This window comes from Monodon monoceros, unplaced genomic scaffold (genome assembly GCF_005190385.1).
Source record: "Monodon monoceros isolate NGI ecotype Baffin Bay Population unplaced genomic scaffold, NGI_Narwhal_1 Super_Scaffold_16, whole genome shotgun sequence".
NCBI lineage: Eukaryota > Metazoa > Chordata > Mammalia > Artiodactyla > Monodontidae > Monodon > Monodon monoceros.
The window spans coordinates 39,030,102-39,054,750 of record NW_021703772.1 but is presented as its reverse complement, the minus strand read 5'-3'; the positions used below and the strand labels follow the sequence as shown (position 1 = coordinate 39,054,750).

At 37.7% G+C, this 24,649-nt stretch overlaps 1 protein-coding gene across 1 annotated transcript in view; it reads right to left on the bottom strand.

Annotated features, from left to right (window-relative positions):
• DNAH7 (dynein axonemal heavy chain 7) overlaps positions 1-24,649 on the bottom strand; it is a 245,609-nt gene that overhangs the window by 189,831 nt on the left and 31,129 nt on the right. Inside the window, exons 6-12 of the mRNA XM_029225556.1 lie at positions 23,691-23,778; positions 22,474-22,654; positions 20,667-20,742; positions 19,171-19,296; positions 13,216-13,335; positions 5,237-5,420; positions 4,393-4,572 (exon numbers count right to left, since the gene is read on the bottom strand). Of these exons, the coding sequence (XP_029081389.1) occupies positions 4,393-4,572; positions 5,237-5,420; positions 13,216-13,335; positions 19,171-19,296; positions 20,667-20,742; positions 22,474-22,654; positions 23,691-23,778 (955 nt within the window). The remainder of the gene's footprint in view (positions 1-4,392; positions 4,573-5,236; positions 5,421-13,215; positions 13,336-19,170; positions 19,297-20,666; positions 20,743-22,473; positions 22,655-23,690; positions 23,779-24,649) is intronic.

Below are 24,649 nucleotides of genomic sequence, written 5' to 3'. Positions count from 1 at the left end.
GAGGTCCGCGTACCGCAAAAAAAAAAAAAAAAAAAAAAAATAGTCTCTACCTGTTGTCCAGAAAAAGGGATTTTTAACTGTAACAAACAAAAATCATTGCCAGTAGTGAATATTCTACAGCTTTCAAATTGAGAATATGAAAGGATTCCTTAGAGAACTGGGTAATTTGTTCAGGTATCCAGGATGCATTTGTCCGCTGTGCCCCCTAGTGGACATTTCAGGAAATCACACTTTTTCAGAACTAGATACTTCATGACTACATTAGTGAATCCCACCATCATCACCACTACCTAACCCCCAGGGCACAGCAGATGCTTGGTGTCATATTTTTTGAAAAAGAACTTTAGGATAAAGCAATATATATTACGTACTGCAATGTGAAATTGTTGGATCTAATGTGAAGCTCATTAATATTCAAGTACCCTCTGTATCACTTGCTTCCAAACTTGAGGGACTGCCAGAATCATCTAGGGATATTTTACCAGTATACCTACTTCTGAGTACAGGCTGTCACTGTAAATCTACATCTCTAGATGCAGGGAATGGGGGTGGCAGGGACCCCTGGATGTTTTTGTTTGTTTTTTTTTGGTAGTACATGGGCCTCTCACTGCCGTGGTCTCTCCCGTTGCGGAGCACAGGCTCCGGACGCGCAGGCTCAGCGGCCATGGCTCACGGGGCCCAGCCGCTCCGCGGCACATGGGATCCTCCCGGACTGGGGCACGAACCCATGTCCCCTGCATCGGCAGGCGGACCCTCAACCACTGCGCCACCAGGGAAGCCCTGGATTTGTAATTTTAAAAGTCACCACATGATACTGGTACATAGGGTTTTAGAATCATTACCCCACGTATAATGCCCCAGGTAAGACCTATCTCTCAAAATTTGAAACCAGAAAAAATACCTGAGCAGTCTAAAACTTGTTATATTTTCCTCTTTACTGTAGAAACCAGGAAGCTTAGAGCCATATTTTATAAGCATAAAATCATAGCAACTGTCTTCATTCAGATGATTATAATACTTTTTTCCACTTCAAACTTTATCTAGTAACTCTTATTAACCTGTTATATCTGTCTGTTTCATAAGCTACATCTAGTCATTCTTGAGGAAGGCAGGGTATGAACAGAATACAAAAGGATGCAATAGGTGAACTGAAATTAAACAAAAAAACAAAGTAAACAGTAAGTTTCTTGAGAGACTTCTATTTATGGTAATATGAGGAATAGATACCCTGTTTGAAAACAACGACCTAGTTCAAAACACATAAATATGCTGGGGAAAATGCCAAATATAACTTTTATAATGCATGGTTAAGGCAGTAAAATAATAAGGAAAGGCTAAGGGGCCAAACATGAGATAATACATGAATCAGGAGGTAACTATATGCAGATGTGAGCAGCTGCCCTGGGGACTCTGCTGATCCCTGGTGGCCTAAGCTTTGCTTTAATGAGTCTCCAGCAGGATGGGCACATATGTGGGGCTGGGTGGCATGGGTGAGAGAATGGTTGTCAGGAAACAAAGCCTGAAGCCTGAGTAAGGTGGGAAGTCAACTGATACCCCTACATAAAGCCAGGAACAATGAAAACAATGAAAAGTGACACAACTTCACAATGAGGGTTCTAAGGACACAAAACTTCAGAATGCTGAAAGCTGACAGAACCTTTAAATGAGGGGGTAAGAAAGGAAAAAGTCTTGTTTTGTCCTTGTTTTTCAGTGGAGAAGAGAAAGGATGGTCGTCTTAAGAATTTGGACCCACAAGCCTGTTCTCTTACACATTTGGGTAAACACTCACTGCCAGTGTCGTCCACAAAATCCTCAGGCAAGAATTTTGTTTAAAAGGGTCCTGGGGGCTTCCCTGGCAGTGCAGTGGTTAAGAATCCGCCTGCCAATACAGGGGACACGGGTTCGAGCCCTGGTCCGGGAAGATCCCACATGCTGCAGAGCAACTAAGCCCGTGAGCCACAACTACTGAGCCTGCACTCTAGAGCCCACGAGCCACAACTACTGAGCATGCGAGCCACAACTACTGAAGCCCGCGTGCCTAGAGCCCGTGCTTCGCAACAAGAGAAGCCACTGCAATGAGAAGCCCGCTCACCGCAATGAAGAGTAGCCCCTGCTCACTGCAACTAAAGAAAGCCTACGCGCAGCAACAAAGACCCAACGCAGCCAAATAAATAAATAAAAATAAAGTTCCCTTAAAAAAAAAAATCATTAAAAAAAAAAGCGTCCTGGGTTTGCAGGGGCCTCCAGAGCACATGTCAAGAGAATATGCAAAATCCAGAGGAACCAACCCAAATCAAGGCCTCAAAGACTTCCCTGCATAAAGTTCTTGTGTGTATAAGCCCATAATAATAAATAAAAAACAGGGGCTTCCCTGGTGGCGCAGTGGTTGGCCGCAGCAGTGAGAGGCCCGTGTACCACAAAAAAAAAAAAAAAAAACAAAAAAAAACACCCACAGAAATAAACGACCAGGAACAGGAGTCAGATCAGCAAACAGAGAAGAGTAATGAATACATGACTAAGTACAAGAGACTATCAAAAGTGACCAGGCCGGGCTTCACTGGTGGCGCAGTGGTTGAGAGTCCGCCTGCCGATGCAGGGGACACGGGTTCGTGCCCCGGTCCGGGAAGATCCCACGTGCTGCGGGGTGGCTGGGCCCGTGAGCCATGGTCGCTGAGCCTGCGCATCCGGAGCCTGTGCTCTGCAACGGGAGAGGCCACAACAGTGAGAGGCCCGCATACCACACACACACAAAAAAAAAGACCAAGCCTAGTTGAAAAAAAGAAAAGTTAATGGATTCCGAGAAAATAAAAATAAAATGATAAAAAAAAACTAGAAGCTCTATGAAGAAGACAATATTCTCAACATGAATAATGTCACAATCACAGTGTTAAGTAAAATAAAACAAGTCATGGACTATTTATAAGATGACTCCATCTATACAAAGACATAGAAAAACTAAAGAGAAATTGTTTACAGATATACAGACATGTAGTAAGTTTATGTTTAAGAATTCAGAGTAATAACTACAAAATGCCCAATGGTCACTGCAGCACTGTTTACAATAGCCAGAACATGGAAGCAACCTAAATGTCCACTGATAGAGGAATGGATAACGAAAATGTGGTATATATATACAATGGAATATTACTCAGCCATAAAAAAGAACAAAATAATGCCATTTGCAGCTACATGGATGGACCTAGAGATTGTCATACTGAGCAAAGTCAGACAGAGGAAGACAGGTGTCATATGATATCGCTTATGTGTGGTATCTTAAAAAATGGTACAAATGAACCAATCTACAAAATAGAAATAGAGTCACAGATGCAGAAAACAAACTTATGGTTATGAAGGGGGAAGGGAAGGGCAATAAACTGGGAGATTGGGATTGACATATACACACTACTATACATAAAATAGATAACTAATAAGAAACTACTGTATAGCACAGGGAACTCCACTCAATACTCTGTAATGACCTATATGGGAATAGAATCTAAAAATGACTGGATATATGTATATGTATAACTGATTCACTTTGCTGTACAGTGGAAATTAACAAAACATTGTAAATCAACTATACTCCAATAAAAATTAATTTAAAAAATAACTACAAAGTACAAGATAGTGATTCCTTTGCTAGAAGGTAGAAGGATAGGGATATGAACAGGGAAGAACAATTGGGAGGTACAGCTTAAAGGTAATAGTCATTGTTTAAGTTAGATGGAAGGTATGAAGGTGTTTATTACTGCTTAAAACTTTAAACACTGGCCTCCTGTACTCTTTTGTATGTATGAAATATTCGTACACTATTTAAAAAATGAAAAAGGAAGAAGAAAGCTACTGTTTGGACTTAAAAAACTTGAAAAGCTTTTAAGTTAAGGAATTTTCAGACATGCTCATTTCATATACTAGACTGCAATAACTACTGTTGAAATATCATAGTTCAGCAGAACTTTGCTAAATATTTGGCCAAAGAGAAAAGGGAAGTAGGATCTACGATTTGGAAGTAAGGAGACATGACTATTCCTGGAAGAAGGTGTATCAGGAAGGTAGCTAATTGGAGGAGAATTTTACAGAGCTGGAAAAGTGTAACAGCAGTCAACAGCATGGTGTGAATGCTACAGCAAATGCTCATTGATGGCTTCAAACCAGATCACAACTTTAATTCTTCCCCCTCAGAAAGTTTTCAGCTGAGTTCAATAGAAACCAGTATTTAAGAGAAGCTAATGGGAAAATAGTATGTTTTTAAAGCAAAACTGCCTTATAAGCCAATGTTACTAGGCCATTGGTATTCTGTGAAGCAGAGGATACCTGTCTATACTAAAAGAAGTTATTTGAAGCAAATACCATCATGCAAATTGAAGCAATAAGAATATCCTTATTACTTACCGACTTGGAATACAATTTTGCCTCAACTCTTGGCACAAAACTGACAGCCTTAATCATGACATCATAAACATTTAGAAGGATGTCTATATAGTCATTGAAATCAGGTTCAAACTTAATGGTGTCGTTATCAAGAATCAGCCTTATGACAAAACCTGGATGTTCAAAAGCTCTAACAGAATCCTGCAACAAAGAAGTTATATATATATAATAAAGTATACATATATATATGCATATGAATTGTGATAGAGTAAGGAGTGCACTGGTCCCAATTAGGATACATGAGAGCTCACCCTTCTTCTTATGTCCTAGACAGTTAAGCCAAAGAGGAACTGTACCAAAAACGGCAAGAGCCATTCCCAGCGAGTCATTCCCAGCGAGACTCAGCTGGTATCAGTTGGTATCCACTGAGCCTACAGATCAACTATAGGGTCAAGATTCCAGAAAAAGGAAGATCTGCACAGCAGTGGGGCTCTAGAACCATCAAAGAAGGAGCCCAAGAGGAGAACATTCAAATTCCCAGACTCCACTCACCCTTTAATAGGACCTTCTTCCAGAAAGAAAAGAGTTCTTTGGAGAAATCTCCCCCAGCCCTCATGACCCAAATTTCCCAATTATGGGAATTTTTACTTATTTCCACTAACCTCACCAATGTGATGATAATAATATATCCTACATATGCAGGTTGACATTAAGTCTTTTTTTAAAAAACACCTAAGTGTAATAGGTCTAAAGATATACTTTCTGCTCTTCCACTGGTAAAGGTTATTTTATAATTATCCACTCTGAAAGAATTGAAAATAAATAAATTGGTAAATGAATATTGGTGTAACTGAACCTTACTTACGGGGGGTTGTGCAATTAAGTCCATGAAATCTTGCATGGAAACCAAAGTGAGGTCCTGCAGCTGTAAAGTCATAAGTGTAGCAGCACAGTTGAAAAAAGATTCCAACTTGGCACTGCTGTCACCAGTTGGCAATAGCTTTTTTTTATTACCTTGGTAATAAATATTCTGCACTTCTGGAAACCACCTTCAAAGAACAAAAGACTTTTAAAAGTTACTATTTTCAATGAATTACTCCTCTTACATTAAGCATTAACAGTAACTTCTGAACATCTAAAGGTCTTTATAGGGAGGTATATTGCCAAGTCACATTATCCACTCTGAAATATAAGCGCTAGCATATTTCACTCCTCCTGGGAAAAGAAATTTTAATCATAGCCAATGGAAAATGGCTCAACGACATGATGCTGTGATAAAAAGGTAAATCGAACTCCTGGAACCATTATTCCTGCACTTTTTGAATAACATGACAATTAACTTTATTGGATATTACAAGATACTCCTCCCCAGTCTCTGAAATTGCTCTTCAGGGAATGGATTTGTCAGTTTAAAGCTAAAATGTGAATAACATTAAATCAAGGGAGGGCTTGTTTGACTCAGCCCACCTAGTAATTTATGCTGTTCTATCTATTTCACAATGATAGTTGAAAACAAGGCACAAAACAACAAAATCAAGTATATTATTTTTTTATCCTCCTTAATGAGAAATCCTGAAAGACTGACCGATTTAAAACAAGTTCCAAATGTATATGTACCCTTGTAATAAAAGGAAAACAGTGAAATTCATATACAGATACATTATGATGGTAACAAGTGGAGTTTTCAGTTTACAAAACCACTGTCCAACACTAAAATTAAGGAATATTTGTACCTCTTTCATAAGAGATAATAAATTTTTAAAAACAAGGAGTCAATATAAGTTCAGGAGTTGCCTGAATGCTCCAAGAGAGATCAAAGTTTTAAATGTATGTATTCATCACTTTAACAAATACATGTTTAGTGCCTACTGTGTGCTAGGGACAGTGTCATGGGAGATATGAAAAGATATGACATGATCCCCTCTCTCTCATAATAATGAAGGCAATGTGTCATGGCAGAAAAACAGCTTTGAAATCAAAGAATAGAGACATAATTTTCTATTTAAGTAATAGAGAAGGGTTCTATAGTGAAGATGGCAAATTTCACTGAAGAATAGATAAAAATGAAATGAGGAAGACCTGACAAAAGGACCTGAAGTAGAATATACTAAGAAAAATAGGTGGGAGAGGTAGGGCTAATATATTTGATCATTTCACTGTCTATAACGGAGCTAATACACTGGAAAGTAGGAAAAAATAAGTGGAGGGAAGTCTGTGAGGACTTTTGCAGAACTTGGGAGCTAAACACAAGAACCTGGGACAGGCTCACGCTCTGTGAATACACAGCAGATCCTCCTGCAGTGGGGCATCACTGTTAAAGCAGTAGGTAAAAGGACAAAGGAGGACAAGTAGCAAATACTAAGTAGAGAAGGGCAATGCCAGATTAATGAAGTAGAGAAGTAGAGAAGGGCAATGCCAGATTAATGAAGGGGATTGAGAAATCTCCAATAGTCCAGGCAAGAGATGGAGTAAGTCCAGGGCTGTAAGTAGAGAAGGGCAACACCAGATTAATGAAGGGGATTGAGAAATCTCCAATAGTCCAGGCAAGAGATGGAGTAAGTCCAGGGCTGTAAGACTGGAAAAAGGACAAAGAATAGAAAATACACTGAAAAAAATTATTCAATCATTGTCTCAAAAATACTTACAGGGTTTCCTATTATGTACAAAACATTTGAGGTACTAAATATTACTCAGTCCTCAAAGTACTTATAGGTGAGTGGAGGGGAAAATGCACACACATAAATATATATTATAAAAGGAAAAATAAGAGAACACAGTGTCAGAGGCATTCAGAAAGAAGAGATCACTTTTGATGAGGTAACAGTAAAGATTTCATGGAAGAAGGGTCATTTGGTCTGGACACTGAAAGACACAGAGGGGCTTCTCCGGGAATGAGCTGCATTATGTGCTGTAGATAGCGTGAGGCATAATTTTTTTTATTGAGGCATAACTGATATAACATTATATCAGTTTCAGGTGTACAGTATGACGACTGAATATTTGTACGTATTGCAAAATGATCACAATAAGCCTAGTTAACACTGGTCACCATAATTAAAGTTTTGTTCTTCTTGGGATGAGAACTTTTAAGACCTACTCTCCTAGAAACTTTTAAATACACAACACAGTATTGTTAACTGGAGTCACCATGCTGTGTACTACATCTCCATGGGTTATTTATATTATAACTGTAAATTTGTACCTTTTAACCCCCTTCAACCATTTCATCCACCCCTTACTCCCTTCCTTTAGCAACCATCAATCTGCCCTCTGCATCTATGAGCCTGGTTTTTGTTGTTGTTGTTTTAGGTTTCGCATACAAGTGAGACCATATGGTATTTGTCTTTCTCTGTCTGACATATTTCACTTAGCATAATATCTCCACAGCCCATCCATGCTGTTGCAACATCTTCTTTATCCATTCATCAATCGATGAACATTTAGGTTGCTTCATGTCTTGGCTATTGTAAATAATGCTCCAATGAACATGGAGGTGCACATATCTTTTCAAATTAGTGTTTTCCTTTTCTTCAAGTAAACACCCAGAAGTGAACTTGCTGGACCATACGGTAGTTCTATTTTTAAAGTTTTTAGGAACTTCCACACTGTTTTCCAGAGTGGCTGCACCAATTTACATTTTCAGCAACAGTCCACTAGAGTTCACTTTTCCCCACCTCCTCACCAACACTTGTTACTTCTTGTCTTTTTGATAATAGTCATTCTAACAAGTGTGAAGTTATCTCACTGTGGTTTTGATTTGCATTCCCCTGATAATTAGTGATGTTGGGCATCTTTTCATGTACCTGTTATTTATCTGTATGTCTTCTTTGGAAAAATGTCTATTCAGATCTTCTGACCATTTTTAATCTAATTGTTTTTTGCTATCACATTGTATGAGTTCTTTATATACTTTGGATATTAACTACTCATTAGATGTATATTAGTCGCAAACATTTTCTCCCATTCAGTAGCCTGCCTTTTCATTTTGCTGATGGTTGCTTTGCTGTGTAAAGTTTTTATAAATATGTGTATAAAACATAAAATTTTGCTAATAGTATCCAAGAGGTTCTTATTCTGTTTTAATCCCCTTAACCTCTGATTAAATCTGATACAATTATGTCTGCAAAGATGACAATGCTAAGAGTCACAGAGTTTAAGTGGGGAGCAACTGAGCAACTTTCAAATTTTCCTAGAATTCCCATCTCACAGATGGAAACAAACAAGGAGTAACTATTTTAAAAACCAACAATTGGTTAAAAAGGAGAACAAAGAGTCTACAGATTTACCAATTGGATAGACATTTAACAATGGTAAGGTATGGTTATAGGCTAATCTTAGAAGCCATGCCGTTTTTAATTTAACGTGACTATTTCTACAGGCATGGCCCAAGGTGAAAGTTTTTTCAGAACTGAGAATAGAAAAGATAGGTTAGGTCCAGGTTGCAGAAGACCTTAAAAGGCAGGTTAAGAATTGTGGATTTATTTTGTCAACAAACGGAAGGCACTGATCTAGGGGATGTTTAAGATTCACCTGGCAGTGGTTTGTAGGCTATATGGGAGGATAAAAGGGCCTGCCAAGGGTAGTAGCAGTGGGAATTGACAGAAAGGAGTACACATGGAAGATGCTTCTGAGAGAGGATCAAGAATACTTGGTGTCCATAAAAGAAGTCTCAGTAAATATAAAATGATGAAAATCATACAAAATTAGAAAATCAGTAACAGAAGGACACTGTGGAAATTCACAAATATGCAGAAATTAAACAACATAGTCCTGAACAGGCAATGAGTTAAAAAAAAAAAAGGGAAATTAGAAAATAATTTGAGATGAATGAAAATGAAAACACCATATATCAAAATTCATGGGATACAGAAGAATAGTGGTCAGACTTTAGACCTGTAAACACATTAAAATATATTTAAAAGATCTTAATCCAATAGTCTAAACTTTACTAGAAGTCAGAAAAAGAGAGAATACTAAATTCAAAACAAGGAGAAGGAAGAAACAGAGATCTGAGTGGAAACAAACAAAATAAAGAACAGAAAAATAGAGAAAATCAGCAAAGCCAAAAGCTGGTTCTTTGATAAGATCAGCAAAATTGACAAACCTATAGCTAGACTGACCAAGAAAAAGAGTGAAGTCTCAAATTGTTAAAATTAGAAATGAAAAAAAGGAGACATTAATATTGATCTTATAGAAATAAAGGGAACATAATAAACAACTCTATGCCAACAAATTAGATAACCTAGCGAATTCCTAGGAAGACACAACCTACCAAAACTGACTCAAGAAGAAACAGAAAACATGAATAGACTTATTACAAGTAAATACATTAATTATCAAAAAAATTCTAAGAAAATTAAAAGGTCAGGATCCAGGAATAGGTGGCTTCACTGGTGAGTTCTACATCAAATGTTTAAAGAAGAATTAACACCAATCCTTCACAAAGCCTTTCAAAAAGAAAAAGAGAAAGGAATACTTCCTAACTAATTCCATGAGGACAGTATTATCATAATACCAAAACAAGACAAAAATATCACAAGAAGAAGAAAACTATAGATCAATACCCTTGATAAATATAGACACAAAAATCCTCAACAAAATACAAACTGAATTTAGCAGCATATAAAAAGGATTATACTCCATGACCAAGTGGAATGCAAGGTTGCCTCAATATATTAAACCAATGGTAATATACCATATTAGCAGAGTAACAGAAAAAACTGTCATCTCAATAGATGCAGGAAAAGCATTTGGCAACTCTACATTATTTCATAATAAAAACAATTAAGAAACTAAAAAGTAAAGGGAAATTCCTCAACCTGATAAAGGGCACCAACACAGAATATATAGTCAGCCCTCTGTATCCATGGGTTCCACATCCGTGGACTCAACCAACTACAGACTGAAAATATCAGGAAAAAATTCCAGAAAGCAAAACTTGAATTCTCCATGTGCCAGAAACTATTTACATAGCATTTATACTGTATTTATAACTACTTACATAGCAGTTATATTGTATTAAGTATTATAAGTAATCTGAGATAATTTGGAGAATATGTGTAGGTTATATGCAAATACTATGCCATATTATATAAGGGACTTGAGCATCCGTGGATTTTGGTATCTGCTGCGGGGGAGGGGGTGTTTCTTGGAATCAATCCCCCATGGATACTAAGGGATGACTGTATAAAGAACTCTTACAACTCAAAAATAAAAAGACATAACTGAATACAAAATGAGCAATGATTTGGATATTTATCCAAAAAGATAAATAAATGGACAATAGACAAGGATGTAGAGAAATTGAATGGTAGGAATACATTGTTGTTAGGGATGTAAAATCTTACAAACCCTTTGGAAAACATCATGGCAGTTCCTCAAAAAGTTAAATATAGTTATCATATGACCCAGCAATTCCACTCCTAGGTATACAACGAAGAGAACTGAAAACAAATGTTTACGCAAAACAAATGCTCATGGAAGCATTATCCATAATAGCCAAAAAGTAGAAACAACCCACACTGATGGATAAGCAAAATGTGGTATTAATATATTCTGCAATGGATTATTATTTGGCTATGAGAAGAAATAAAGTATTGGTACATGCTATAACATGGATGAACCTTGAAAACATTATGCTTAGTGTAAGAAATCAGACATAAATATGGTATCATTCCACTTAGATGAACTGTTCAGAGTAGGGAAATCTACAGGGACAGGAAGTACATTAGTGGTTGCTAAGGGCTTGTTAGGGTGGAATGGGAGTGACTGCTAACAGATACAGGGTTTCATTTGAGGGTGATGGAATTAGTGATGATCATTGCATAATCTTGTGAATATATTATAAACCATTGAATTATACACATTAAAGTGGTGAATTTTATGATAAGCAAAATATATCTCAACAAGAAAACAACAGTTAGCAATACACTGAATATGGCTGGGGGCAGGCTGGGGATGGTGAGAATGTACATGATGAGCAAAGAGACAGAACAAGTCGAAAAGTTTTCAACTTGGCCTGGGAATGGTCCAGAGGAGGAAGAATGGCAGGCTTGGAAGAAAGAATGAGTACTGTTATGGAAATGCTGAGAATCAGGTGCTGACATGGCATTCAATTGGAGATATACAGTAGAAAATTTATAATAAGGGCACAGAGCTCAGAAAACATAACATCTTGAGACAGCTAAGACAGACGAAATCATGAAACTGTCGAGAATATAGAGAAGAAAAACAAAAGCAAACACCTGGAGAGCCTCTACTCTTAGAAAAGATAGTGAGATTAAGTAGAGCCAGAAAAGGAGATCAAAAAGAAATGGGCACAGGGACACAGAACAGAGACTTACAGAAGGCGGTGGTGATTAAACCACAGCAATTGCTGAGTGGAAGTGGAGGATAAGGACTAAGAGAAGACGTTTGGGTTTAGCATAGATGTCATAATTAATCATTTACTAATTGTTTCTCCATTTCGGTGAGCTGATACTCTGCCTTTTAGCCATGATAAACACATTCTGGCTCACTATGTAAAGCATGGTCAGAGGGCTCTTCCCTTAGAATCAATCAGGAGGCATCAAGAGATACAGTTAATCAGGGCTTCCCTGGTGGCGCAGTGGTTGAGAGTCCGCCTGCCAACGCAGGGAACACGGGTTTGTGCCCCGATCCGGGAAGATCCCACATGCTGCGGAGCGGCTGGGCCCGTGAGCCATGGCCGCTGAGCCTGCACGTCCGGAGCCTGTGCTCCACAACGGGAGAGGCCACAGCAGTGAGAGTCCCATGTACCGCAAAAAAAAAAAAAAAAGAGAGATACAGTTAATCCATCTACATCTCTCAGCAAAATCATTCAATAAAGGTTTATCCTCTACTCTGTACTTTGACACACCCAGTCTACTAAAATTTGCAGTGGGAATGTATTCCTGGGGTAGAACCCTGAAGTTATAGATCAAGATAATTTACTCTTATTCTGTCCTTACGGGGTCATATTCTCCTCTGCAATTAATTATGCACTTTCATTCTGCACCTCTCCTCTATTTTTTTTTTTATGTGAACTAATACTACATAGAAGTCTAAAGTTCTTTCAAGTAATGTCAGACAAAGAATTTGATTCTAACGTATTAGAGAAGAAAAAATATAAAGGGAAGATTCAGTCTTAAACTGTCAAGATACACTTCTAAGTACCTCTTGGAAATCATGAAGCCGTGCTGGAGTTTTATGTCCTCTGTTATCTTAAATTTGATCTAATATTAATGTCCCATTTATAATAACTTAATGGCCCATGACAAAGACAATTTTACTGTATTGTTTCAGAACGTATTATCTGGCACCAGTATCGATAATTATCACATGTGGCTATCCCAATTTGAAGGGCCAATCCAAGATGATGTTTAATTAAGTCTAACTTCCCAATACAACTATAAACTCCTTTAAAGAATATATTTTCCCCACCTAAGCATTCTTTAAACTCTTCTGCATCCTCCATCCAAAACCAAAATGTAACAGGCACATTACCTTGTATGTATTAACAGTAGATTCAAATAAATCTCTGGTGAACGATTAGTTGATGATCATTCCCCCACGTTATCCACCCCTACTCCCAGAGCAGAGGGTAGAAACCAGACATTGAGAAAAAGTATCAATTATAATCATTTTAGTTTCTGTACAATCTATGCTGTGTAGAACATCTGGATAGACATCACAGAGCAAGGCAGTTAAAGATATCATACTTAACTCTCAAACGGAAATGATTACAAACTTTTTAAAATGAGATTTTCTAAAAGCAGTTAAATTGCAGTAGCCCACCAATCACATTTTTAAATTTATGTTTTCATACATGAAACTTCAAAACTTTACATTTTAAGTAGAGTCTCTTTGGCAGATTCCATGTGTTTCATGACAATACTCTGAAAAGTCGACAGCTCTAATGCATCCTGGCAATTGTGAAATTCTTCTACATCAACTAAACGTAATTTTCTGCAAGAGATGAAAATGAACAGTGATTTAAGTATGAGGGGTTTTTTTTTGTTTGTTTGTTTTTGCGGTACGCGGGCCTCTCACTGTTGTGGCCTCTCCCGTTATGGAGCACAGGCTCCGGACGCGCAGGCTCAGCAGCCATGGCTCATGGGCCCAGCCGCTCCGCGGCACGCGGGATCCTCCCGGACTGGGGCACGAACCCGTGTCCCCTGAATCGGCAGGCGGACCCTCAACCACCGCGCCACCAGGGAAGCCCGACAGTTGTTTTTTTTTTTTTTAATGTAACATTTTGCTAATTGATCCCTTCTCAAAAAATGATATTCCTAGGTTTTATCACTAAAATTTGTGTTTCATAAAAATATTCAAGAACATATTTTAATTTTAAAAATAATTAATATAATTAAATTCAGCAGGAACACAATCTGATATTATGAAACTGTGCTGTGCAGTAGAAGAAGGATGTAATAACTGAAATTTGATGGTTAGGTTAGACTGATTTTTGCTTTCAAACTGGAACAATTAAAACAGGAAAAGAGGCAGGGCTCAAAACTTACAGGGTCCAGTACTCCTAATATAAAAATTCCACCCTTTCTGAAAAGAGAGCAACCCTGGATATTGGAGAGCCATGAAGTGAGGGAGTTCTCACACCTAATTAAGACCCAGTGTATAAAAATCTTTTGAACCTGTCTGGTTTTGATTTTTTCAGAAAACACAGTGCTTACTCCAGCCAAGAGTTTTCACTTCTGACTACATCACTATGATCTTTGTTATATACACGCTTTAGTCAGTTAAGAAGTTTCTCTGGCAGATTAAAGTGAAAGAACAACGCTACCTATTAGTACCATTGTATTAGTCACCTCAATTTAACTACAGATTTCTTCCCTATTAGAGAAATTGCTATTTAATTTCCACATGATTAAATGATTTCTATGTTATCTGAAAGATAGGAAACACTATTAAAAACCACCTTTAATTTTTACTTAAAAACCAGTGTAAAATACTGGTTAGTAGACAAAACACGTTTCACATCTATTTATATTCCTTTCACAAGCAAAAGTCCATCTCTCAGGTTACCATGAGGTTAGTACGTGACATCAGTGATACATTAGGCACAAAGTAGGTATAACCGTTGCTGGAGAATCTTTGGTAATGTGTTATTCTGCGCAACTGAGCAGTATACAGCAATGTTTTAAATAAAATACTTTTAAAATGTAGCATGACAGGGCTTCCCTGGTGGTGCAGTGGTTGAGAGTCCGCCTGCGATGCAGGGGACACGGGTTCGTGCCCTGGTCCAGGAAGATCCCACGTGCCGCAGAGCGGCTGGGCCCGTGAGCCACGGCCGCTGAGCCTGCATGTCTGGAGGCTGTGCTCCGCAACAGGAGAGGCCACAACAGTGAGAGGCCCGCGTACCACAAAAAAAAAAAAAAAAAATGTAGCATGACAGCACATACTAAACATAATCTGCTCTCTTTATGCTTCTTGGTCAACATTTTCAACATGACTTTATGTTTCAAAGCTGTAGCTATCAGTCAGGGTACAGGTGCATGCTGTGTGAAGCAGCACTGAAGGAGAGCAGTTGCTAGGGCAGGAGCACCTAGAATTCACTTTGCCACTGAGCAACCAGACCAGTTTTCCCTGCACTTCCTCAGTGTTTGATTTAGACAATTCTAAGCACAGGCCACCCACCTTTCATGTTTTGAGATTGATAGGCCTTTACAGAAGTTTTACAGAACTTTCTCATGAAATCTCTGCTGATAACATTCCCTGTTTGGTCAATAGGCTGAATTGTTAAGAAGATGGGAAAAATACCACCGGACACCGGTCCTACTTTCTCAGGACGATTCCTACAGTCATCTGGCAGTAGAACAACAGTTTGTTTTTTTGAGGTTTTTTTGCGGTACGTGGGCCTCTCACTGTTGTGGCCTCTCCCGTTGCGGAGCACAGGTGCCGGACGCGCAGGCTCAGCGGCCATGGCTCACGGGCCCAGCCACTCTGCGGCATGTGGGATCTTCCCGGACCGGGGCACGAACCCGTGTCCCCTGCATTGGCAGGCGGACTCTCAACCACTGCGCCACCAGGGAAGCCCCAGGACAACAGTTTTAACCACTGGTAAAAGACTACAGGAAGAGTCAGGAAAAAGAACACTCAACCAAATAACAGCCCCAAATCACCCAGACTGTGAACCTCACGTTCTCCTCTGAACTCTTCCTACCCCTTACCTGCAGCATGCAAGCGGACGTCAATTTCGGGAGACTCAGCTGTCAGTCATGGATCCCTCCCACCTGCCACTTGATGCTCATCACAGTCTGAAACCCCCACCTTGATCTTTGGACCCATCACTGATTTCAGGCAGAGGGACTTCAACAGTCCTGGCCCAACACTCTGGACTCAACACCAAGTCAGTCTCTGATTTTGATCTCTGGTTCTCAAAGCTAATCTCATTTCTCACGGGGCCCAAGTTGCCCCTTAAATCCCACTCCAAGTGCCTACATTTCTTGCTTGCTCCATGAATTTAGAAACAAGTTCTGTTCTTGCCAGTTCTCCTTCATTACATTCAAAGTAGCACACTCTAGGCAGTGCTCTGCACTTGCTTTCTTCACTTACTAATACATCCTGGAGACCATTCCATATTAGCACGTTGATACTGTTCTCATTCATATTTCATAGCTGTGTAATAATATTCCATTGTGTGAATGTACCATCACTCATTGAACCAGTCCACTATCAACGGTTACTTGGTTGTTTCCAGGCTAATCCTCTTGACAAATGGCACAATAAAGAACCCTGAATCTGGATCACTTCCTATATTTTCATGTGTATCTCTAGACTATTTCCCAGAAATGAGATTGTCGGATTCAAGTGTAAATGAATTTGTAATTTTGATAGATATGACTGGATTCCCTTCAAAAGGGTGCCCATTTCTCCAATCTTCACCAACAAAGCATGATGTCAGTATTTTGGAATTTTGTCAATTCCATAGGAAATATAATGATATCCCAGTGTAGTTTTTATTTCAAACTCTTTGCATTTTTCTTATTATGAGTTAAGCGTCTTTTTAATACGTTTAAGATTGATTAAGTTGTATCCTCTCTGAGTACTGTACAGTAAATGAATCCACAGTGCTCTAGAAGTATTTTCTTGGACTCACCTTGATCAAATCATGAATTTCAAAAGTTGTTCTTTATCTTCTTATTTTCTTAGACATCCTATTTATACTGTAATATATATCCTATGATAATTTCTATACTCATATATACACTGTATATACATGTGTCCCTGACATACACCATTTTTCAAGCAAAAATACCTGTGTGCTAAGTAGGTTTTTGACTGCATACTAAATGTCATCTCTGACATTAAGTGGGTTCTGTAAGCATAAATACTGAATGATATGAATTTGCACATTTCCATCTAGAGAGCATCCCCATTCATAGAGGTGTCCCTATTCATGCATTTTAGAGTCATTCAGATGGTTTTTTTGTATCACCATCCCCCAACCCACAGCCATACATAGAGATGTCCTGTACCTTCAAGACCTGCTGAGATTCAGGGCAAATGGCTGTTAACCCAGAGTAAGGATGCCCTGTGTGTTCAATGCTGGCTTCTCCTCAGAGGGGCAGCACTTGGGTCTGCCCATCCCACTCTTAATATTCACACAGAGAGTAAAAACAACTTATGCTGGCAAAGGCAACATAGGAGTTGGTGGGGCTCTCTTCCCACCCACCGACTGCAAAGCTTCTTTCTCATTTGTCTTTACCCTGGAAGCTCTGAGGTTTGCTTCAGCTGCTGCAACTAACATCTCTGCCACCACATCCCTGGACACTAATTTTGGACATATCTACTATTTACTGTTTTCTTATCTCGGCTTTGTTACTTTTTCTTCTTCCCCTTCCTCCTTTCATTTTCTTGTCTCTAGCCTCCTGACATTGTACAATAGACAAAGTCTAGCCCTTTATGAACAATATTAGGCAATGGTGCTCATCCTCCAGCATCCAGCCCAGTGTGTTCTAGCAGTTCCATGTATGAATGGATATTAAAAGAATAAAATAAACACTGTGGTGGTGTTTTGAAAATGAAATGTACTACTGCATGTAAACATCCTTTGTGAAAGTGATATACTGTATTGTAGGATCTCATCACTGCAGACAAAATTAGATCATGGGCCTTGTCAGGGAGAGATATTTGAGTCTCAATACTCAAAAGAAACAAAATGAGAAAAGCATGGGGCAGGGAGATGGCCTCTTCCTATAAGACAAATTCAGGAAGACAAAGAAATCCACATTATACAGTGGGAAGTTGAAAGGATGTGCTTTCTAGGAGTCAACAGTCTCATTGACGAAAGCCAGTTTTATGCTATGTATGTATATACACGTATGTGGATATACATATATATTTGGCTATGTGAGCACAAAGAAAAGTATGGGAAGATGCCCCACTAATGGTTATCATGTCTTTGGCTGGGTTGGTAGAAAGAAGGGCACGTTCGAGGAAAAGAAAGGCCAGGCTGGTGGGAGTCAGGCAAAGTAAAGAAAAAAGGGCTGCACTTAAAAAGTGTATATGATCACACTTGTGTAATCATATTAATTACATATGTATCTGTGTAAAGAAATTACATTAAAATTTGTTTTAAAAAGGAAGGAAGGGAGAGAGGGATGGAGTGAGGGAGGGGAGGGGCCTTAGACACCACAAACCCACACTCATCTCACAGGTGGGAACTGGAGAGCGTCTGATGGGAGGGTGGCAGAGCTGGGGCGACTCTGGCTGGCTTGGCTTCCTCAAGCAGGACTGGGAGCAGGGTTAGGGTTATAGGTGCTCCTGAGCGCTAAGGATCTCAACTTCGGAAGGAGCTCAGAGAAGTTGGTCGGTGAGGCCCCCCTAGTGTATGTGCAGGGGTGCTTTCCAGAGCAGAGACAACAGCTGTGCTTCTGAAGCACCCAAAGCTCTTAGCTTTCCCTTTGCTGGTCTGCAGGAGGCGAGAAAATGTGCTCATTATTGTGTCCTCAGGACAATACCTGCAATTAAGAACCAGGAGACCCTGGAGAACAGATTGCATGTAAACTGGGGCTTTGGCTGGAAGGGTGAGAAAAGGCCCATGGGACCACCTTGGAGGCCAGGCTGCCATGTCCTCTATCACGAGACAGGGACCCATTCAGGTTTTGAGAGGGCTTCTTTAAGAAAAATGATATAAATCTGTATTACTTCTGCATATTTTAGAAATAGGTTATGTCCACATGTGCCTATTGCTAGGATGCCCCCTCAGTGCCTTGGAAGGGGCGGCACAAGGGAGGGAATATGAAGCTGGAACTTCTCAACTGCGAGGTAAACTGTCCTCAGCCCTAGGGCCAAGGTCTGTAACTCCATAGCGCCCACCAGTCTTCACATCCAGCTCTGCACCTTTCGCACCATGACGACGCCCACAAGGAGATGCATGATCCCCAAGAGCCACCCAGAAACTTCACCTCATGCTAATCACATGGGCAGTATTACCTCAGTTTCTAAACAATATAGATGACTGTAGCAGCTAATGTTCTGTGGGACTTAAAACAAGGCATGGCGATTCAGCCCCTTAACTGTGATTACCCCTTAAAGTATATATGGTAATCTGGCGGGGGTGGGGAAGGGAGAACTCGGTAAGACATAATGGCGATGCTCACTTTTACCCTATACACTTTTATGTTGTTTAAAACCATGCTTACTTAGGTTAGATTTGTAATTATTTTTAAAATTTATAGTTAAAATAGTCAAAGAAATAATTAAGATGTAATAACTTTCATCTCTCTTAAACAAAACAAACAACAACAACAAAAAAACCTCAGTAAGACCAGAAATACTTACTTAAAAGTACTGTGCCACAAATCTAGCACCGCCAACATTGTAGGGTTCACTGCGTTCAAGTGATCCCTAATATAACTGCTTGCAGCTAAAAAAGATTTCCTCCAAGGTTTTGGAAGAATTTCCATTCTGAAAGCAAAGAGAAAATAGTCATCTGCTTTAAAAATCAGAAAGTCTTATAAAAGTCAAAGTACTTTTTGAGTAATAATTTTATTTGAGTAATAATTTTTTGAGTTATTTTGAATTAAAAATAGGAGTTATCCCTTATGGTAATAACAAAACATGTAATTATGTTTTAAAGTATATAAAAATCATACTCTTTGTGGTTTAGTATAATTTTTAACTAACGCAGATAAAATTAGATTTGAATTTTTATCACATAAGGCAATTGTTTTTCTCTAAATGCTTGATGTGATGGAGTCCACAAATAACTAATAGTGATCAAGCAGGAAGAGTAGCCAGCTACGTTTTATATATATCTTAAAAGAATGTTTTTTTAAGGAAACATTTAAAAATTTTATGTCCCTATTGTTTTTAAAACATTTTAAGAATATACTCCAGCCTGGAAATCTTCTTGAACTTCACCTCTGACTGTGTAAAGGTCACTTACAAAATCATAAACAGTAACATTCTATTTAAAGATATTTATTCTGTAACTCCTCCGACTTGACTAATCATCTTTTATATACTAAAGATGGGCCATTTTCATCTTTCAGGGTATATTTAAACATTTACATATTATGCCAGTAAATGTTTTTTATTCTCATTGATTTTAAACACTTAGTCTTGTTTTAATATATAGTAAAGTTAATTCAGTTTTTCATTTGTGGTCATATCACCTTTACAATTACAAAGGATAGTTTTTGTCTATCCCTGGGAGAAAAGCTGTTCTCCATAGAAGATACATCGACTTTTTTTTTTTTAGTTGTTAAGAGAAACAATTTGGGGCATTTTTAAATGATACAAAAGAAACTGAAGTGGTTACTTAATCACATAAGTTCTATTCTTCAAACTATTTAAGTGATGTATTCCTAAATGTTATTTTAGGGAAAATATATAGCAAGTGGATTTTCCCATATGTGTTCTATATTTTAATCCATGTAATATATTCTGTGTTTGCATATTTTCTGCAACATTCCCACTGTGTTTTGGGGCATTCAAATTGCCTTCAAGCTTTCATGTCCCTAATACATCTAAAGCCTGTGCTTGGAGCTGTGGAGATAAAAGATCTGTATCAAGGTCTTTCACCAGAGCACTTATGTTTTAACCACATAGGCATCCATCTGTCAGTGTGTGTTTGCCTACCCATCTATCCATCAATTTGTAAACATAACATGTTAGGGCTTAAATACATAAACAAAGATAGTATGATCAGTTGTATATATGCAGTACACAAATTATAAACATATATGAGAAAATATAACCAGTGTATAAATATATCCACATACAGAGAAATGATTGCAAAAAATCAATATTCTTAGTGAAACCTGATTGCTTACTCAGCACGATGGGGTGGAAGTTCTTCTACCTTTCTGTCATCTTCCTTTTCTCTAGGATCTTTTAAAACAAAATCAACTAAAAGAAAATTGAAAAGTTCTGATCAACAACCTTATAGTAATTATAGTATTTCCCAAGCAATTGCAAAACTAATTCCTTTAAAATTGTTTACATTAAGTTTTTTTAAAATAATGAGAGATTTGTGCATTTATAAACACAGGAAAATTTTAAAATTTTTATGAGAAAATCTATGATGTCTGTGTCTTTGAGAATATATATACCCTTTCTTAACAATGTTCCTGTTCTTTCATTCGAAAATCATTGCTCTTAATATTATTGATACATTTTCCTTTTTAGCTCTTCCACCAAAATTGTTCTTGTTGAATTGAAGGTCAACAATACAGAGTAGCAGTAGTTTCCCTTCACTGAGGAAAGATACATATTGCTTTGCTGTTCTCTTTTAAACTGCTTAAGAGCATAGAACTACCTTGTTATGAAATCAGTAAAGTGAGCTACTTCTGCCTCTGCAGTCTTTAATTCAGTTAATTCTAACTTTCTTGCTTTTCTTTGAAGATGCTCTTTCTAAAATGCAAATATGTTTTTATCCCTCTGCCTAAAATCCTTCAGTGACTCTCCTTTACCTTCAAATGCTTAAAAGAAAGCATGTAAGGCCCTTAGTATTCTACCCCCTTCCCAAAATGCACCCTCTTCTTTGGCCATCAGAGCCGCTTGCAAGGTCAGAAGAGCCTTTCGCTCTTGTCTGCCATCATTCCCACCATTTCCTAGGCCATGCGTGTTCCCTAGTCTGTACATGTTCATCCTTCACAACTCAGTTCAGGTGCCACAGAGTCCTTCCTAACAAGTCAGGCAGGACCTCTTCTCCCTTAGACCATGTTCTCGATTTCTCTCCTCACTGTACTTGCTACTTTGCTTTATAATTTAGTGATTTGTCCATGGCCCTCATTACACTATGAACTCTTTGGGGGCAAGGATATGGCTCTTTACATGATCAAAACACTCAATAGGAGTCTTCAATGCAGTGAATGCCCTCCTCCCTGAAGGGTCCCGCAACCATTTCAAAGCAGTATGATTTCTCCAACTTTGACATAGCATCAATTATATCAGGCTTACTATCGCAACCAATCGAAGAACCTTTTTTTAAAGCACAGATTTGAAAGACTGCCTCCAGAGATTTTAATTCAGATGGGTCTGGAAATGAGTACTTTTTAAATGGCTCTGATAATGTCAGTCTTAGAGCCTATTGGTCTATACCATGAGTCAGCAAACTTTCACGTAAAGGGCCAGACTGCAAGTATTTTCAACTCTGTGAGCAACAAGGTCTCTATCACAACTACTCAACAATCTCTTATGGTGCAAAAGCAGCTATAGATAATATGCAAATGAATGTGTGTGTCTGTGTTTAATAAAACTTTATTCACAAAAACAGGCAGTGGGCCAGATTGGGCCTATGAGCTGTAGTTTGCCAACCTCTGGTCCATAGCAGTAGTTTTGTAATTAATCACACTCTAGTTTATGGTATCAGTAATATTAATTAATTAACATTTTAAAATTTGTTTCAGTTATGTCCTTTGTTTAGGGGATATAGCCCTACAAATAGAAAGACGGTTTTTAAAAATTTTTGCTATATTTTATTAATGAAATTTGCCTGAGATCTTAAGCAATGTAACCACAATACAAGAAACAGCCTAATAAATATAAATAGTTTCAAATATAGGTGTTAACTTTAAATTTTTTAAAATTTATCTTTAATAAGACGCATTCAAATTAGAAAGAGAAATACTGATTTACCTATGGATTTTTTTACACTAAGAAGATAATCTTCTCTCATTTCATCAGATAATGCAAGTATGCTGTTAGTGAGGACTTTCAGATGTTGGGGGACTAAATTCAATACATGCTCCAGCCAAGAATCTTCCATTGGGGCTACGTGGTCCGTATCAATTCCATGGTGGATATAATAGTAATATCTCTACAGAAAAGATAATGAGAAATGGAGATGGGTTTAATACTATAATAAAAGAAGTATTTATCAAAACTAAAACCACTGAGCAAAATTAAAGTTTTAGTAGAAGAGAGTATTTACAAATCATAAAAAATTATTTTTTGCAATTCATATTGGCATTATTTGAGCTCTCCTAAGTTAAAAAAAAACTTATTTCATGAAAATTAAAACTCTTACCTTAATTCATAACTACACCCTAAAACTTGAAGTTACATTACTAAATATATGATGTACTAAACAGAACTCATATATGTGGAGGTAGAATTTAGTGTTCTATAAATGTGTGAAAATTTAGTATGTTCGTTTTTGTCCTTGTGTTATTGATAATCAGAAGTAGATCTTAAAAGCTGTAAGTGAATCAGTATCCCTATTCATTAATCTCAGAAATATTATCCAACAGGATTTACAAAATTTCCAATTGGCCTGTTAATATTTCATGCCATAATTTTACAGATGTTGTTAAATGTGTACACAAGAAATTCATTTTAAGACATGATAGTATTTCTCTAACAATGGACATTTAATGTCAATATACTTTCCCAAGTTTTTACATGTCACTTATCAGAAAAAAATTTAAACATCAAAAAATACTTTCAAATTAGCAATGTTAAAGTCTTTGATATTTGCTTTTAAAAAATTCTATATTTGAAATCATTGAAGAATTACTTTTTTCTAAAGTAAGTTAATATGCTCTGTGACATGTACATTATGTAATTAAAATAATTTCTCATAGAATAAAGACATGTAAAAGCTATACATGACAGAGGCTAGCTTTAACATAGGGAGCAGGGAGACTTGAGATTCTCTGACTGTGGCCTTAGGAAACGAGGGGAAGAATAATTTCCTCCATTAATCCAATAGAGCAATTTTATGGAACTTCATCTTTACTCCTACATCCATGTATTTGCACAGGAAGGAGCACAGAATAAACTCAAAGGCACAAGAGCACCTTCAAGTGCTTCCTTTACTTTCAATTATACTGACAAAAGAAATAGCTTGTTACCAAGATGTCTCTCTCTATTGCAGAAGTGGTTAGTTTTGGCAATGTGCTTTCATCCAGAGTAGCTGAGTCTAAGACAGCATCTTGTTGCCTAAGAAAATGATAAACACACTATTCAAATGTATATAAATGGCAGTTAGAACATAAATCAATAGATTTATCTGTCAGACTGTCCTTTATAAAATAAGAAAAAAAGGCATTGTGGAACATTTTAAAAATAGTAAACATATTTATTTGGTACCGTATTCCTCCCAGAATACCTTCTCTTTATTCAGAGAGAGAGTTTTATTGAAAGTGATTTGAAAGATCTAATTCAGAGGCCACATCCTTTTTGATAGGCTTTATTCATTCTTGCTCATTGCTCCAAAATCATCTCTCTTCTCTGAACTTTTATAGGAATGTTCTTGCATTATTCCTAAAACATGTATGGTTATTTATAAATATGACGTTTAGAAGAGCACCGATGGAAAAGACTCTAAATGTAGTTTTGCCAAAGACACAGATATATTCTTCAAGAGAGCATTTCTCAGATTTCTAGGAACACATATTAGAAGTTAGCAACAAGTGACATAGAAGCTCATATGCTCCTATGTTTTTATTATTGGCTAACTGTTCATATAATACTATAACGTTTCTAGGTATAATTCAATTCAAAACCTATATCAGATATGAGCTACATTTTGTAACTTCCTCTGGGGCTCCAATGTGTGAAAAGTTCACATCTTCAGGAAAATAAGTTTTTCTGTGATACCTTTAACCTGTCTATCATTGAATGTATCATGCTCCAGGTCCCAACTTCATCAGGATGAATACAGGTTAGTGATGCTGTGTAATAAAATACTTCTCCCCACTAATTGTCCAGTGAGTGGAGACTGTAGGTGTATTGAATATCTGTCTGAGATATCATACCAAAGTAGGTACCCAGAATGGATCTTCTGACTTAGTTTTTTGCAAATCTTGGA